The 16266-nt window shown below is 43.3% G+C and overlaps 1 protein-coding gene across 1 annotated transcript in view; it reads left to right on the forward strand.

Moving 5' to 3' along the window:
- scn4aa (sodium channel, voltage-gated, type IV, alpha, a) overlaps positions 1–16266 on the forward strand; it is a 32195-nt gene that overhangs the window by 1697 nt on the left and 14232 nt on the right. Inside the window, exons 2-11 of the mRNA XM_085416940.1 lie at positions 11415–11715; positions 11911–12029; positions 12110–12199; positions 12282–12410; positions 12933–13024; positions 13143–13433; positions 13542–13605; positions 13773–13914; positions 14025–14222; positions 15967–16137. Coding sequence (XP_085273066.1) covers positions 11464–11715; positions 11911–12029; positions 12110–12199; positions 12282–12410; positions 12933–13024; positions 13143–13433; positions 13542–13605; positions 13773–13914; positions 14025–14222; positions 15967–16137 — 1548 coding nt within the window. The 5' untranslated portion in view covers positions 11415–11463. The remainder of the gene's footprint in view (positions 1–11414; positions 11716–11910; positions 12030–12109; positions 12200–12281; positions 12411–12932; positions 13025–13142; positions 13434–13541; positions 13606–13772; positions 13915–14024; positions 14223–15966; positions 16138–16266) is intronic.

The following is a 16266-nucleotide window of genomic DNA, read 5'->3' on the forward strand; positions in this document are numbered from 1 at the left end:
TATTCAAAAGGTGAAATAAGGTTAAAGATAAGTAAAGATTTTTTCTAAAAAACATGATCTAATTTATTCAGCTACCTGATGCAGTGTATTTGTCTTTAAAATATTGCTTGTCTTTGAAATATTATTTAGTGAGATGGTTCAAACATTGGCAGCCCCTCATATAGATGTCTGTTTTTTAAGGTCTCTGTTGGTGTTATGGTTATGATAATAGCTCCCCCTGGTCCCACACAAGCTGGATGGAATATTCTCCATATCACTTCCACATGTAATCTACTCAGATTTCCGCTCACTGAGTGCAAAGGCCAAATGGGTCAGTTTGAGACCACAGAAATCTGTTTAGAAAGTTGTATCAGACCAGAGGACAATTTTACAGGAAGAGAGCTTTCATACCACCACCAATGCTGAGAATTCCCTCTTCACAATGCATGAATTGCGCCTCTATCTCTGGATTTTTTTGTGATATTTCCTTTGTGGCGTCAAAATGATGTCTCACAGTTTTTCTTATTTCATTTTCATGTGTTGCTGTAAGGTGAGGTGATATGAAATGTCTAAATTTGCCTTATCACCTTATGATAAAAAAAAAAATCCATCAGAAAGTTTCTATATCCACAATCAGATAGAATCATGCAGTGCCATCAATAAGATTTTGAGTAATCCTGCGTGACAAAAATAAATAAATTAATACATACAAAAATAAAATACACAAACGAATCATCCGTAATGATGGAAATAACTGTAACTCTTTTTAAAACAAGCTTGCTTCAGTGGTGATCTCCTGCTGTCACAGCTGCGATGGCAGGCTGTGTGGAGTGTGGAAATTAGGACCCAAGATGCAGGCACAGCCTCTGATGTGAGTGAGCATTATTTTGACAGTGACGGTACAAATAGCAGTGATGATGGCAAGTGCAGAACCTAAACTGGAAAAAACTAACAAAAGCAAACTTGAACCCTTTAAATGGCAACACATGGAGACAGGGCAAAACACAAACAAACCATCAAAAAGCAGGTAAAAACACAGGGCTTATATACACACAGAAACAATCAGGGAATGAGAAAAAGGAGGGAGAAACAGCTGGGGTAATTAGACAAGAGCACAGAGAACACTAGACACTGGGAATAATCACAAACAACCCAAAATAAACAAAACCACAGAATATTAATCAACTTAAAACATAAACACGGAATCCACAGACTCCAGACCGTGACATCTGCGTTAGCTCTAAGGCTGACTTTCCCCACTTGAAATCTCATATTCTATTAGTATCATGATGTTTTGAAGTCGTCACCCTCCAGGAGCTCAAACATTTATGTAAGCAGTCGCTGTAGTCAGCCAGAAGCACATTATTAGGCAGTTTTCTTTAATGAAAGTCTGGATTAAAAATCTATAGCTATTCAAGATCTCTGTCTAAATAAATAAATGAATCTGGGTAAATTCCCAGATGATTAAATATGCAACTATTTTGCTGGTAATAACTGAAATGAGTAAAGAAAATGAACAGCCTATTTATGCAAAATAATTCATAACTTTATTGGGGGGTTATATTGGTTGGGTCTGATTATTTTTTTTTTTTTGGGGGGGGGGGGGGGGGGGGGGGGTCCATAACCCCCCTACACCCCCTGGAAATTACGCCCCTGCTATGATTTGTCTGTTGGTATCCATGCACTTTGGTTTGGTTTGAGCATTGCGAGAGCCACTTTAGATGTGGTATTTGGGCCAATTTGCACTTGTTTCTGCCTTTTCTACATCAACTTGTATTGGAAATAACTTCTTGTAAAGGAAAAGTAAAAATCTTGGTACCGGTTGATGATTACAAATATAAACTTATTTAATGCTACAGTCACACAAGGGAAAATAGACTGTAGACCTTAGCATGGCTAAAAGTACTGTGACCATGTGCATTGAACTTGTGATCTAATTTCATCTGAAAGAGTTACTTTGTAGACAGGGACCAGATTTGATACCACTCTCGTCTATGTAGCCAGTGCATTAACCAGGTGGCAATCAGTTAAGTCTACCATTGCAAAGAGATGCAGTGCAGACAAGTTGTGCTCATTGGCACAGACTGACTAAGATTCATTGAGCTATATGTTGGCAAGCTGTCTTTACAAATTAGATGGCAGTTATTTACCAATCTGCCCAGAGTGATTGCATTTAGTCCAAGTCGGGTTGTGATTGTTTGGAAACAGGCTGGCTTCCAGTAAGCAACCTGTGATTGAAAGAAGTCACCTAGAGGTTGAGGGTGTAGCATGCTTAGACCCATTACTGAAGAATAAAGACTGAACAATATAGGAGGCATTTATCTCTGAGTAATGCTGTTGCACTTTTTCCCCTTTGTAGTACTTCTTAAACATTTCTATACCTTGCATCCCCCCTGAAATCTATGCCTATGGTAGTAGCATACAGTAACACCACAGGGAGAAGCAACAGGTGCAGTTTCTGTTAGTGTGGCTTCCTGTGAGAGTATGGAATATATGGGTAATTGGTGGATGACAATGTGAGAGCAAACTACAGTGTTGTAAGTTGACCCCGTGAGAAAAAAGGGAACAGGAGGATGGCAAATGCCAAAGGATGTGTGAATAAAGGTCCTTGTTTGCTCTGTGGTGCTGTCATTTATAATTACACAGCACTCAATTATGTGCATTGAAGGGACTGAGATGTCTGCTGTGTGACCACAAGATTTGTCTTTGAACTCCAAGCTGCTGTCATGCTTGTTTGATGTGACATTTTTTTCCCCTCAAGATCTCATTGCTCTTCTGATTATGTTAGCAACTTGAGGATTTGGTGTTTGATTAACCCTCTCAAGGCAGGCATTGCCGATTTGGAAGTTAAAAACTAACAACCTGATTACCCCACATACATATTTTATGAGTTTTTTTTACTCAGAAGTACCACTGCAGGACTTGGTTGTGCATTAGCAACAAAAGGTTTAATTTGAGCCTGAGAGGGTTAATGGTGGTTAAATGAAATGTATTTACTGTCTCTGAGTATACAGCACACTCTGTATCACCATCTGAACTCAACCTGCCCTTGTGATAAAAGCCAAAAGCCAGCTGAGTTGGTTTCCAGAGGCGAATATTGGCAATTGCATTCCCCAGCCATATAATGTAACGAAGAGGTATCTACATTACCCCGTCTATATCCTCAGCTGGAATGTCTCAGGTCACACGGTGTCCACTGACATGCAAGGTGATATATATATTACTGTCGGGAAGGCTTCTGAAATCTGACATTCCCTCCTCTGTTTCCAACTGTGTCTGACAGCATGGAGGCATGGCCGTGATGATGTGTCTTAAGTTTTACTCTCAAGATAAAACCAGTGGAGGAAAGGACCTTTCAAGAACTATACTTAATGAAATAATAAAGAACTTATAAAGTATGATAAATATTAATGCAACTATATTTTAAAGGCGAGATTGTACTTTATATTCTATTGGATTAATTTTATTTCTTTCTTCTTCTTCTTCCTTTTTTTTATTTTTATTTTTTACAAATACCATACTAGGTTTTTACTCTGGTCAATTTTAATAGCTAATACTTTCAAGAATGCATTTCAATAAATCCCCTTTTACTCTCCACTCTTTTTTTTTTTTTTTTTTTTTTGCCTGTCCCGTTTGGCTCTTTTGCCATCAGAATTGTTGTCTAAAGGCAAAGAAAGATGCCCAACGGATTTACTTTACCAAATTGACCATCCCAGCCTTGCCGTAATGGTCCATTTGATTCACCTTTTATTGTTTATTTTATTTTCACTTACTGAATACGGGACAGACTTGACTGGGGGAAAGAAGGGGAGAAAGAAAGAGGGGAAGAGAAACAGCTGAGAAGAGGGACGGGGGAGAAGGGCAAAAAACAAAAACCAACAGAATGAGCAGGAAAAAAAAAAGAAATAAAAAATGCATATATCAATCACCTGGATCACCTGCTGAGAAAGAAAAAAGAAAACAAGCAGAAGAGAACAAGAGTAATAGAATAAACAACATCACAATGATATATGGGAATATGACAGTATTCTCCAGGGCATGAAGCAGGTATGGAGGAGATCAAAACTCCAGACATCCAGAGGCCCCCAGAACACAAGAGACCAAGGAAGACCAACAGAGGGGCAGCCGCGCCACTGTCCCAGAAAGAGCTGAGGAGAGTCCCAGATGAGGGCTCACTCAGCAGCCGCGGAGCAGAAGCCAGGGGGAGTTGCAGTGACGCGCCCGTGAGCTCCGCCGGCAGCCAGCCGTGCCTGAGTGACCGAGCCCCAGGCCGAGAGGCCGGGGGCACCCCACCTCCGAAGTGGCCCGAGCGAGCCCCAGGCTCCAGGCCCCGATAAGCGGCCGTCAAGGAGTGAGCCGGTGTGTACCTGGACGCCCATCCCCAGACACAAAGAACCACCAACGCACCGATGTCTGAGGGAGTCCGCCAGTGGTGGTAGGGGGAGATAGGCCTCCAAACCTTGGAGGGCCTGAGATGTCCCCAGAGAGGTGGCGCCTGACACCCAACCTGACATATAGACACAGAAATACAGGCACACACATATACAAACATCCATTCCCACCCTCATGCTCTCATATGCACTTACTCCACACTCAACCAACGTGGAGACAGACATAAAGAGACGCTGTACACATGATCACACTCCCCAAGCGTACTCTACAAACCGGGTCTAGGTACCCTTGCCCCTGGAGGGGGAACTGCACCCAGACCCAGGTGGTATTACCCTTTTCCCTGCGGTGGGGGGAGGCAGACCGCCCCGACTCCGCAGCAGCAGGGAGGCCCCACACTCCAGACCGCAGTCGGACGGCCAACTCCTCCTCCTAGCCCCCCCGCTCCAGCAGGTCGCAGAGAACGGGGGTGAGAGAAGACTCCAAACCTCCCTCCACCCGCTCATTGTAGTGTTGATGCATGTGTGTTCTAAGGTGCATTTAAAACCCAGGAGGGCATGGAGCTACCTGCCAGAGAGCAGCAGGTAAGCGCATGGTCCCTCCTGCTAGCCCTCAATGTCTACGTGTATTTAAAATTGAGAGGTGGGCAACGACGCCAGGGGTGGGGTGTACACCCTGATGGTACTTTGGATTCCGTGTATCGTGCCCACCCCCAAGATCCTATATGTATGTGTAATGAGAGTGAGAGTAATGTGAATGTCTAAGTTGTGGGATAAAATTGAGGCAGAGGCAGCCAGAAGGGGACGGGGGGGGGGGGGGGGGGTAGCCTCCTCTGCACCCTGGTGACATACCCCTACTCCAAGGTCCTGCATGTGTGGGTGGTTGTGGTGGAGCGGGAAGAGGGAGGCAGCTGGAGATGGGGAGGGAAGGAAGGGAGGGGTCACCTCCCCCGCTGACCCCAGTAGGCACCCCCATACTCCGCGACCCGCCAGGGAAAGGGGGCCCAGGCCCATCCAGACCGGGGCCCAGTGCAGCAGCGCCTCCCGGCCCCACAGAGCCCGGGACAGTCCACCCAACCCCACCACAGAAAAAACTGCACCCACCCCACCATCCACTCATCTTCCAGACTACATAAGACAATAAACACCCAGGCTGAGATCTTCCTCCACCTCTCCTGTATCTCCCCCTCCTGCAGAGAGAGCTCCCGAGGAGAGGAAAGCTCCTGCAAGATGTGACAATCTCCCCCACCAGTTGAAGAGCCCCCCAGGTGGCTCGATGCACCGGCGGCACCCTGCTCCAGGGGTGGGCCCCCATGCACCCACCCGCCCACAGCCCCGGCAACACACCAACCAGGACCCAAGCCCCCGAGGCCCGGCCCGGGCCCCAGCCCAGAGACGGAGCGCCCCCAGAACCTCACGCCCATCCCGAACCCACCCAGGGGCAGCCAGGCTACCAGGTCAGTAACCCACGTCCGTCAGCACAGACCCTCCCCTAGCCCCGCTGCACGCAGCCGCGAGGAAACAGTCACCTGAGAGCCAACAGAGCCCCTAACCGGACATGACCGCTACCCCGGGTCTTTTTTTTTTTTTTTTCAATTAAACCAAAACCTCACAAAACATGTCAATAGTCCAACAACACCAGTTCCCAAAATGTAAGATAAGATAACCTTTATTAGTCCCACACGTGGGAAATTTGTTGTGTCACAGCAGGAAGTGGACAGTGCAAAAGTTATGTAGCAAAAATTAGAATATAATAAGAATAAATACAGTACACAACTGTACAGAATAGAATAAAATAAAATACTATATACAGTAGAATAAAATAGAATAAAATACACAATAGGATAAAAATAGAATACAAATTCTATATACAACTGAGTAAAAATACAACCATGTTAGAAAAAAGTATTGCACTTAGTGTTATTGCATCTGTGTGGATGTGTGTGTTTGGAGTCTTTGTTGTACAGTCTGACAGCAGTGGGGAGGAAAGACCTGCGAAATCTCTCCGTCCCACACCATGGGTGCTGCAGCCACTGAAGGAGCTGCTCAGTGCTGTCAGAGTTTCCTGCATGGGGTGGGAGATGTTGTCCAACAGGGATGACAGCTTAGCCACCATTCTCCTGTCACTCACCACCTCCACTGGGTCCAGAGGGCATCCTAGAACAGAGCTGGCCCTTCTGATCAGCCTGTTCAGTCTCTTCCTGTCCCCAGCAGAGATGCTGCCACCCCAGCAGACCAAACCGTAAAAGATAGCTGAGGCCACCACAGAGTCATAGAAGGTCTTCAGGAGTGGGCCCTCCACTCCAAACGACCTGAGTCTCCACAGCAGGTACAGCCTGCTCTGCCCTTTTCTGTAGAGGGCTTCTGAATTATGAGTCCATGTGAGGAGCCTTTGTAAAATGTAATGATTTGCAAATCTCAGGAACCAATATTCACAATAGAACATAGGATAAATGTCTCAAATGTTTATATTGAGACATTTTTCTGTTTCATGAAAACAAATTTAATGACAGCAACACATCTCAAAAAAGTTGCAATGGGGGCAACAAAAGACAGGAAAAATAAGTGGTGGTAAAAAGAAGCTGCTGGAGGAACATTTGGCAACTAATTAGGTTAACTGGCAATGGGTCAGTAACACGACTGAGTATAAAATATAGAGAGACTGTTTTTCAGAAGTGAAAATAGACGATGGTCAAGGGTTTTGACAAATCAAAACTTGAAATTCTTTTTGGAAAACATGGATACCATGTCCTCTGGACTAAAGAGCAGAGGAAACATTCGGCTTCTTATCAGCTCTGTATCCTAAAGCCTGCATCTCTGACAGTATGGGGGTGTTTGTGGAACTGGCAGCTTGCACATCTGGAAAGGCACCATCAATTCTGAAAGATATTTTAGAGCAACATACGCAGTCTTCTTCAGGGAAGGCCTTGCATATTTCAGCAAAATAATGTTAAACTCTGTACTGTACCTATTCAAACAGAACAGCTTCCTTGTAGAAAAGTCCAACTACATGTGTATTTTTTAAAGATGTCGTGTTTTCAATTTGCTACACTGAATAAAATGTGAAAAAAATTACATTTTACACACTGTCCCAACCATTTCAATATTTGTTTGACTCAAAATGTCTCCAGTATTTTTCAAAACAAAAAAGAAAAAAAGTGTTTCAAATGTCTGTATGGCTTCTGTCTCTAATTAATCATCTCAAGACCTCTTTTACTTATCAGGTTGCCCTCAGAAGGTAACCAAACCTTCTATTAGTAACCACCAATTAAAACATTTGGACAGTTATCAAGACGGCTCCTCGTTCTGGGGCTTATTTTACTGCAGCAACTTTGATGTTAAAGACCTACTGAAAACTAAGTGATTTTAGATTATTACTTTTACTTAAGTACAGGACCTGATTATTTAAAACAGTGAACCAAATGCTTTCTTGGTGCTTATACTCAAAATTAGACAGGATTTTATTTACGGTTTGTAAATGGTTTATTGAGGAGTAAGATATCAAGAATCTCCTTTGGCTGACACAGAATATCGCAGGCTCTTTCAGTGCTGGCTCTTTCCTGTGGGGAAACACACACTGATATTTGCAGTTTAAAAAAATGGTGACGAAACGTATTACTTACCTAACTTATGAGGGAACAACCAACTCATGAAGACTTTTTTTTTGATACTGAAGGACCTAGCTCTTTTTTTTTTTCTTTAAAGGACATTTGCTGGCTTCAGCAGTTATGGAGTGATGTAACGCCATCAGGAAATTTCCCCCATAAGCCACGTAGAAACACATCCAATCTCACGATGTGTATTTTAGGGTCGCGAGCAGCGAGGCCCTCGGGGTCCAAAATGGGGGTTTTGAAACGGGATGATGAGAGAGGAAACTGGCGCTAAGAAGGGGGTGTGAAGGGATTACTGGGTAGGTGCAGATCTGCCCAACTGAAATAGCCTGGTTTTATAGGTGAATGGTCATAAATAAAGGACATGCAGACCAATTTATTGGTATTATTTCAGGGGACCACAGAGTTAGTCTGGTTTGTGTTTTGTTGTGATTAGGAGAAAAGATGGTGATAGGGTAATGAGTTTGATGAGTGATAGGGTAAAGATGGTAATGACTGAATGAAAGAACGAGAGTCTCAAATGCCATGTGGCGGAATAGTGGGTGGGTTTGGTAAGGGTGCAGACGTGGAAGCTTACTGTATATTTGGGGGCCTTGGGTTTAATAGAAGGTAAAGAGAAGAAGCGTGGTAAGATAAGTTGGCATGCTGTCCTGTTTATCGGAGGGATGTAAGGCACAGGGCAAAGACTCAGCCAGGAAGGAATGAGCAGAGTCATCGGGCTTCTGTAACATGACGCTCCGTCTTGATTGCCTGTAGCAGCTGGGCAGCCACCGTATCTGTGCGAGCGTGTGCGTGTCTTCACATGTGTGTGAATGCAGAATTTTATGTTCGAGTGAAGTGGTTCGAGCAAGTATAACTGCACGTTCACGTCTTTGATCAGTGCATCAGTCTGTTTATGCCATCATGTTGACTTATGTATGTGAACTCAAGAACCTTTTTCTTTGTACAGTCTTCGTTGCCTGTTTTGGTGATTTGGTGTTATGTAATTCCTTCTTGTGCAGCCTTATTTAAGAAAATCCAAACTTTTGGTACTTGACTTGTAGACAGTGTGTTTCTTAGATTGTATTAATTATTCTTTTCAGTTTAAGGCTCCAGTTATGCTTTGTTTTCCTACTTGAAATTAGCATATAACTGTATATTAATATTGTTGTTCTTGGGCAAATTCCTAAGGGGAAATGTTTATTTATTCTGTAGGATGCTGATGTTATTCGTCTTATTCATTAGTCATATAGAGACATATATTTGATTTAATAAATGATCATGTCCAGCACAGTGGGAGCTAACTTTAGCTCCTGCAGACAAAAGTGATCTCCTCTGGCTGCTAAACACATCAAAGGATGTAAGAAAATGCTGCTTGGACCTGATGTGAAGCGCCTGCTAAGGTAATAAGTAATCCGATGTAGACAACTAATGTCACGGTATCTTTAGAGTGGTGGGAAAGTCCAGGACCCTGTCCTAAGTCTGTCTAATCATTTTGCTACCATATGGTCACTTTTAACTGCTTGTGGTGCAGTGGTGGGCGAGGAGGGTGAGGTGAGGGGGCAGTGCTGGGCTGAAGATGTAAAGCAGAAGGTAGAAGGCAGAAATGAGAGATGGTGAGGTGTTTGGACACACATTAGAGCAACTAAGACCTATAATTAATTCTTTGTATTTAGGACATATGTAGAGAAATGCAGGGCGTGTTTACATTTGGCTTCAGATCATCATAGGTTTATGTGCTTTTGCAAAGGTCCAGCCATTTCCTATCTTTGTCAGTAAAATGTACACAGCCTAGATATACCTTTGCTAGTTCTGGGTTGAATCCTCTTTTTGCCTTCAGAACCACCTCAGTTCTTTATGCCATGGATCCAAAGGCATGCTGAAAACCTTTCTCAGTGATTGTGGTCCAAATTGAGGCAACCACATCACACAGTTGTTGCAGATTTGTTGGCTGCTCATGCATGAATGAATCTCCTGTTTCACCATATCCCAAAGGTGCTCTGTTGGATTGAGATCTAGAGACTGAGGATGCTTTTTAGAACTCATTGTCATGTTCAAGAAACTAGTTTGAAATGATTTGAGCTCTGTGACATGGCACACTCTCCTGCTGTAAGTAGGCATCAGAGGGTGGGCAAACAGCTGGGGCAACTGTGGCTAGGGCTCAGGTGGAAGAGTTGTTTATCTACCAATTAGAAGGTTGGTGGATTGATCCCCTCTGATCCCTGAGTTGCATCCATTGGCTTGTGAGTGAGTGAATGTTAGGTAAAAGTGCTTAGGTGTAGATAAAAGCACTGTGTACTAATGGGTGAATGAGGCACGTAATACAAAACTCCTTGAGGTCTTATTCTGAGAAGAAAGCTGCTATATAAGTACCAGTCCATCCATTTACTGTTGCTGTAAAAGATTGGACTTAGACAGCAACAATACTTTAAACAATGCTTTCCTGCCATTGAAGGGCCCAAAGTGGACCAAGAAAATATCCCCCACACTATTACACCACCACCACCACCAGCCTGAATCATTGATACAAGCCAGGATGGATCCATGCTTTCATGTCCATTGCAGCACAAATCAAGAATGCTTAGACCAGGCATCATATTTCCAGTCTTTTATTATGCAGTTTTTTTGTGTGTGAATTATAGCCTTAAGTTTTCTGTTCTTAGCTGACAGGAGTGCCACCACTGTAGCCCATCTGCTTGAAGGTTTGATATGCTATGTGTTTGGAGGTGGTGTTCTGCATGCCTTGGTTATAATGAGTTATTTGAGTTACATTTGGCACTGAGTGTATCAGCAAATGTACAACAACTCCTAATGTTTACTGGTGTATTTGGTCCATAATTGGTTTGTAAACCATCATTTTGAAGGTTATCGTAAAGTTGCAACAAGTGTTCATAAATCTTTTTTTTAAGGTTATTACATTTATAACATGTATAACATGTTTGTAAAGTAGCAGGCAGAGAAGCAGTTTTATAAATCACAAGACTGTTAAACTACACACTGAGGTTTCAGTCAACCTTTAACCTTTAGTTATTGTTTACATCTGCATCACATTGTGGATCTGATGAGGCTGCTTGAGCTGATTGCAACCATTCAAAACTGCTTTTTAAGTTCCACCTGAATGAGTTTTAGAAGCATCCTTAAAGTGGCTCTCTGCTCAGTGACACTTAAAATAGCACTGCACAAGCTGCACAGAGCAGCCGAGGAGGACAAGAAGTCAGACCCAAGAACCCAAGATGCACAACAGTCAAGACAAACAAGAGTTCACCTGGGCATCTGATGCATATTGTTAGTTAGAAAAGGCAATGTTATACGGGTTATGTAAATTTGTAAAGCTCATGTTTTGATTTGCTTTGTGTTGAAGGTTTTTGTATGTCCTATCTGCATGTGACACCTGGACCTATTTAAAAATCTATGGTTGTTTTATATTCTCTCTGTTCATTCACTGTCCTCCCACCAGCTCCTTCTAGGGAAACCCCGGCAAGGCGGTATCCCTTCGCAATGCAAAGATGGTGCTGCTGCTTCCTCCCCCAGGCACCGATGCGTTTCGCCCCTTTACTCTGGAATCACTGGCGAAGATCAAGAGGCTCGAGGAGGAAAGGAAAAAGGCAGCAGAAGTAAAGGCTGATGACGAGGAACCAGCAACCCCGAATGCTGATCTGGAGGCAGGCAAGGGTCTGCCCATGATCTTTGGGGACCCTCCACCAGAGCTGCTCAACACACCCCTGGAGGACATAGACCCCTTCTATGAAACACAGAAAGTCAGTATGAGCACACATGGAAGAAAAAGCTCTGCTGAAGCACACAAACACATTGCACACTCAGGCTCTAATAAACTCGACTGTATCTTAAAATGTGTCATTGCAGCTCCATGCAGGGTCTCTTAGAGAATTAATTGAAATGTTGTTTTTTGTGCAAAAAATTACAAACTTCATAGATAATTTTGTGTTTTTCAGACATTCATTGTGATCACCAAAGGAAACACGATCTTCAGGTTCAACGCAGAACCGGCGTGCAACATTCTGAGCCCCTTTAGTTTGGTTAGGAGAGGAGCCATCAAAATTCTCATACATTCATATCCTTTTGATTTATTGAGTGTATTTTAGTTTGAATGGTGTGACAGTATTCTTGTACGCTTCCTTAATCCTGACTTAAATTATTTAGCATGTTCATCATGATTACAATTCTATCGAATTGCGTGTTCATGACAATGAGCAACCCACCAGCATGGAGTAAAACTGTTGAGTAAGTAGCTCATCACTGATTATTCACACGTCACACCTCACACAGTAGTTTGGATAATTAATTCTGATTATTTTCTTTGTAGGTATGTCTTTACTGGTATTTATACCTTTGAGGCAACAGTTAAAGTGTTGTCTCGAGGTTTCTGTGTTGGATCTTTTACATTCCTTCGAGATCCATGGAATTGGCTGGATTTCATGGTGATCAGCATGGCGTAAGTATCTGCTTGTGTGTTTATTTAAACTATGTAGATGCATTTGGTAAATAGTTGTTAGTACTTAAATGACAGTAGGAACTCCACCCTTTTTGCTGGTGCAATATAACCACTGAAGGTTATCCAACAAAGACATTTGGTTTTAGTAAAAGATTGACTAAAACCAAATGTTTTTCCATTTGCTTCATTACATCAGAACAGTGTACCTGTCTTATTAGCTGCTAGTGTGGTTCCCTTTTTACACCTCGGCTGTAAAATTCTGATGGGGTATTGTCGTCACCTTGCCGGGAGGGTGGGCAACATAGACACCCAAGTTTGTGAATGTGATAATTCAAGAAGGAAGTCACCTAGGATTTTCAAATTACCACAGGTGTATCTATTAAAAATCGGAAACACACAAACACAGAGTACCGCTGGCCGCTGCCAATGTTTTTGTTTTATTTTTATGTTTTATGATGAGACCTCTGCTTACATCGGGTGGCACGGAAACCATTTCCTTGATATGTTTGTGCCTTTTCCCAGTTACGTCACTGAATTCGTTGACCTCGGCAATGTGTCTGCTCTGAGGACATTTCGTGTGCTTCGAGCCCTTAAAACAATTACTGTGATTCCTGGTATGCGTTCTGTTTTAATATAACACTAATAGTTTAACTCCACTCAGTACACATTATTTTTACTGGTTTTTGAGACTTCCAAATATAGACCACTCATGTATCAATTGTGTTTTGTCAGGTTTGAAAACAATTGTGGCTGCTTTGATCCAGTCAGTGAAGAAAATGGGGGACGTGATGATTCTGACAGTCTTCGCCCTTGCGGTTTTTGCACTCGTTGGTCTTCAGCTTTTTATGGGAAACCTGCGACAGAAATGTGTGCGATGGCCCATCCAAACAAATGACACCATGTTTGAAATCTTTAACGGCACCTCTTCATCCAATAACACAGTGGACTTCAACGACACCATTGGCTTAAATGATACATATACCAACAGCACCTTCAATTTCACTGAATATATTGAAAACTCAGGTATTTTTCATCTAATCTCTAAGTTTTTCATCTGTAATTTTAAATCAATATTGTCCACAGTGGTGTAAAGGTGTAGCTTTTCCAATTTCTTTTTTTGGTTGATTATAGAGAATCACTACTTTCTGGAAGGCAGCCAAGATGCTCTGATTTGTGGAAACAGCTCCGATGCTGGGTGCGTATCACCACAAAGATGCTACAGTGCTAATTTTGTCTTTTATTTGGGGTACTGGAGTTTCAGTCCAGACATGAGCCTTAACTGAAGTTTTAGAAAGGTTGCAAGTGTGATTTGGAGGCTGGGAGTCCAGATGTAGTTGGATAACTTTTCTTCTCTGCTGACAGGAAGTGCCCCGAAGGATACACATGCATGAAGGCTGGGAGGAACCCAAACTTTGGCTACACCAGCTTTGATTCTTTTGGCTGGGCCTTCCTTGCCCTCTTCAGGCTCATGACCCAGGACTACTGGGAGAACCTTTTCCAGCTGGTTGGCTCTTCTTTCATTTGCTTCATTACAGTTTATGCTTTAATTTTAAAAATGTATTGTGAAGAAATTTGTCCTTAGTCCTCGTAGCTTCTTTTCTGTTCTTAAAACAGATCATGAGGGCAGCTGGTAGGACATACATGATGTTCTTTGTAGTCGTTATCTTTCTGGGCTCCTTCTACCTCATCAATCTTATCCTGGCTGTGGTAGCCATGGCTTATGACGAACAGAATCAGGCAACTCGGCAAGAGGCCATCGAAAAAGAGGAGGAGTTCCAGCGACTACTAGAGCAAGTCAAGAATCAAGAGCAGGTAACTTGCACCGGCCTGTTACACTGAAATCAGAATTAGTTCAAAAACTGATTAAAACAAATGGCAAACAAATTTGTGTTCCATTTGCTTGATTTATTATTTTTTCCAAAAACAATCAAAAGCATTTTTGATGCAAGTTTCAAAGACTATTATTGGCAAATAAATCAAACTTATGCACAGAGACAGTATTTACAGTGTTGAACCTCCTTCTTTATATGCAGTTCTTTCTGGCACCGGATGCTTTTCAAGGGATGTGATCTAGGGAGACTCTTGGTCATAGATTCAAACTATTATTTACTTTGCCTTGTGACGTGGTGCTTTTTCCTTCCTGAAAAATGCACTGATTAACACTAAATTCCTCCTGGATGACTGGAAGAGATTGGTCTTTGCCTGGATCAAATTCAAAATAAAACTGAATATGCAAAGTGTATAAGACACAAATATGTGCCACAACAACCACTTTTAACCACAACTATTTGGATTTAGTGTCCCAGCAATCCCTGACTCATTGCCAAATTTATATTACTTTACAATAACTTCCCATGCTGTCCACGTGTTCAAACGTTTAGAGTATTATTACAGGTCAAAACTAGTCTCACCTTCAAGCCTTTTAGCCAAAATCCCAGTACTGGTTTTTGCCATCCTATGGCTCATAGTAAAAACTTTGTTTTCTTCTTTTTATTCAGTATTATCCATCCATCCTTCCACCTTCTTCTGCTTAACCGGGGCTGGGTTGCGGGGGCAGCAGCCTAAGCAGAGAAGCCCAGACCTCCCTCTCCCCAGCCACCTCCTCCAGCTTGTCCGGGGGAACACCAAGGCGTTCCCAGGCCAGCCGAGAGATATAATCTCTCCAGTGTTTCCTGGGTCTGCCCCAGGGCCTCCTCCCTGTGGGACATGCCTGGAACTCCTCAACCAGGAGGGCCCAGTAGGCATCCTTGTCAGATGCCCGAACCACCTCAGCTGGCTCCTTTCGATGTGGAAGAGCAGCGGCTCTACTCTGATCTCCTCCCTGAACTTCTCACCTTGAACTTCTCACCCTATTTCAAAGGGAGATGCCATCCACCCTTCGGAGGAAGCCCATTTCTGCCACCTGTATCCGCGATCTTGTTCTTTCGGTCACTACCCACAGTAGTGTAGCTTTTCCAATTTCTTTTTTTGGTTGACCATAGGTGAGAGTAGGGAATCGCTACCTTATCATGGTGTAGGGAGTTTTGTGTTCCAGGGCTCCCAGGGGCTATGTTGTCCAGGGGCTTCTGCCCCCTGGTAGGGTCTCTTATAGCAAATTGGTCCTGGGTGAGGGACCAGACAAAGAGCAATTCAGAAGACCCCTATGAGAAGAACACCTAGGGAACAGTTCACCCTGCTTGGGATAGGGTTACCAGGGCCCCACTCTGGAGCCAGGTCCGGAGAGTTTGCCCGAGGGCAAGCGTCTGGTGGCCATCTTCCTGACCCATCCTGCAGGAAGACCCATCTTTCTGCAGGACCACCTCCTGCAGGAGGCACCGTTGGGGTCAGGTGCATTGTGAGCCGGGTGGTGGCCAGGAGCGGTGTCCCTGATGGACCGATCCCTGGCTACCAAGACTAGCAGATGGGACATGGAATGTCACCTATTCAGTACTAAATTATAATAAAGTAATATTTTATACTGTAAAATTACAGCCGAGCCATCTTTTAAGGGGTTTTATAAACTGTCCAATGCAATAACAAAGACTTCTTACTGAATGACTTATCTTCTGCCAATCAGGCTAAGATGCTTGGTAGCCAAGGCACTCTAACCAGCAAGAACTCGCTCAGCCATCACACTGGGTCTGATTTGGCAGATGACGAACAGAGCCTTGACCGTGATGAAATTGTCAAAGATTGCAATGGGAGAATTATTCCACGTCTGATGATCAGAGCGCCTACCATGAACGAGGTAAGCTATAGTTAGTGGTGCCTGTATGAGTGTTTTTAAAAACCTTTGCCTTGTCCATCTGCAATTGCATACCTTGACTTATGTGTTTTGAGAAATTCTCAAACTATATTTGTAGCACTTTGGTCAACA

The sequence above is a fragment of the Rhamphochromis longiceps genome, linkage group LG8 (assembly GCF_057381845.1).
Source record: "Rhamphochromis longiceps isolate RC_006_pf linkage group LG8, R_longiceps_female_GT1.1, whole genome shotgun sequence".
NCBI lineage: Eukaryota > Metazoa > Chordata > Actinopteri > Cichliformes > Cichlidae > Rhamphochromis > Rhamphochromis longiceps.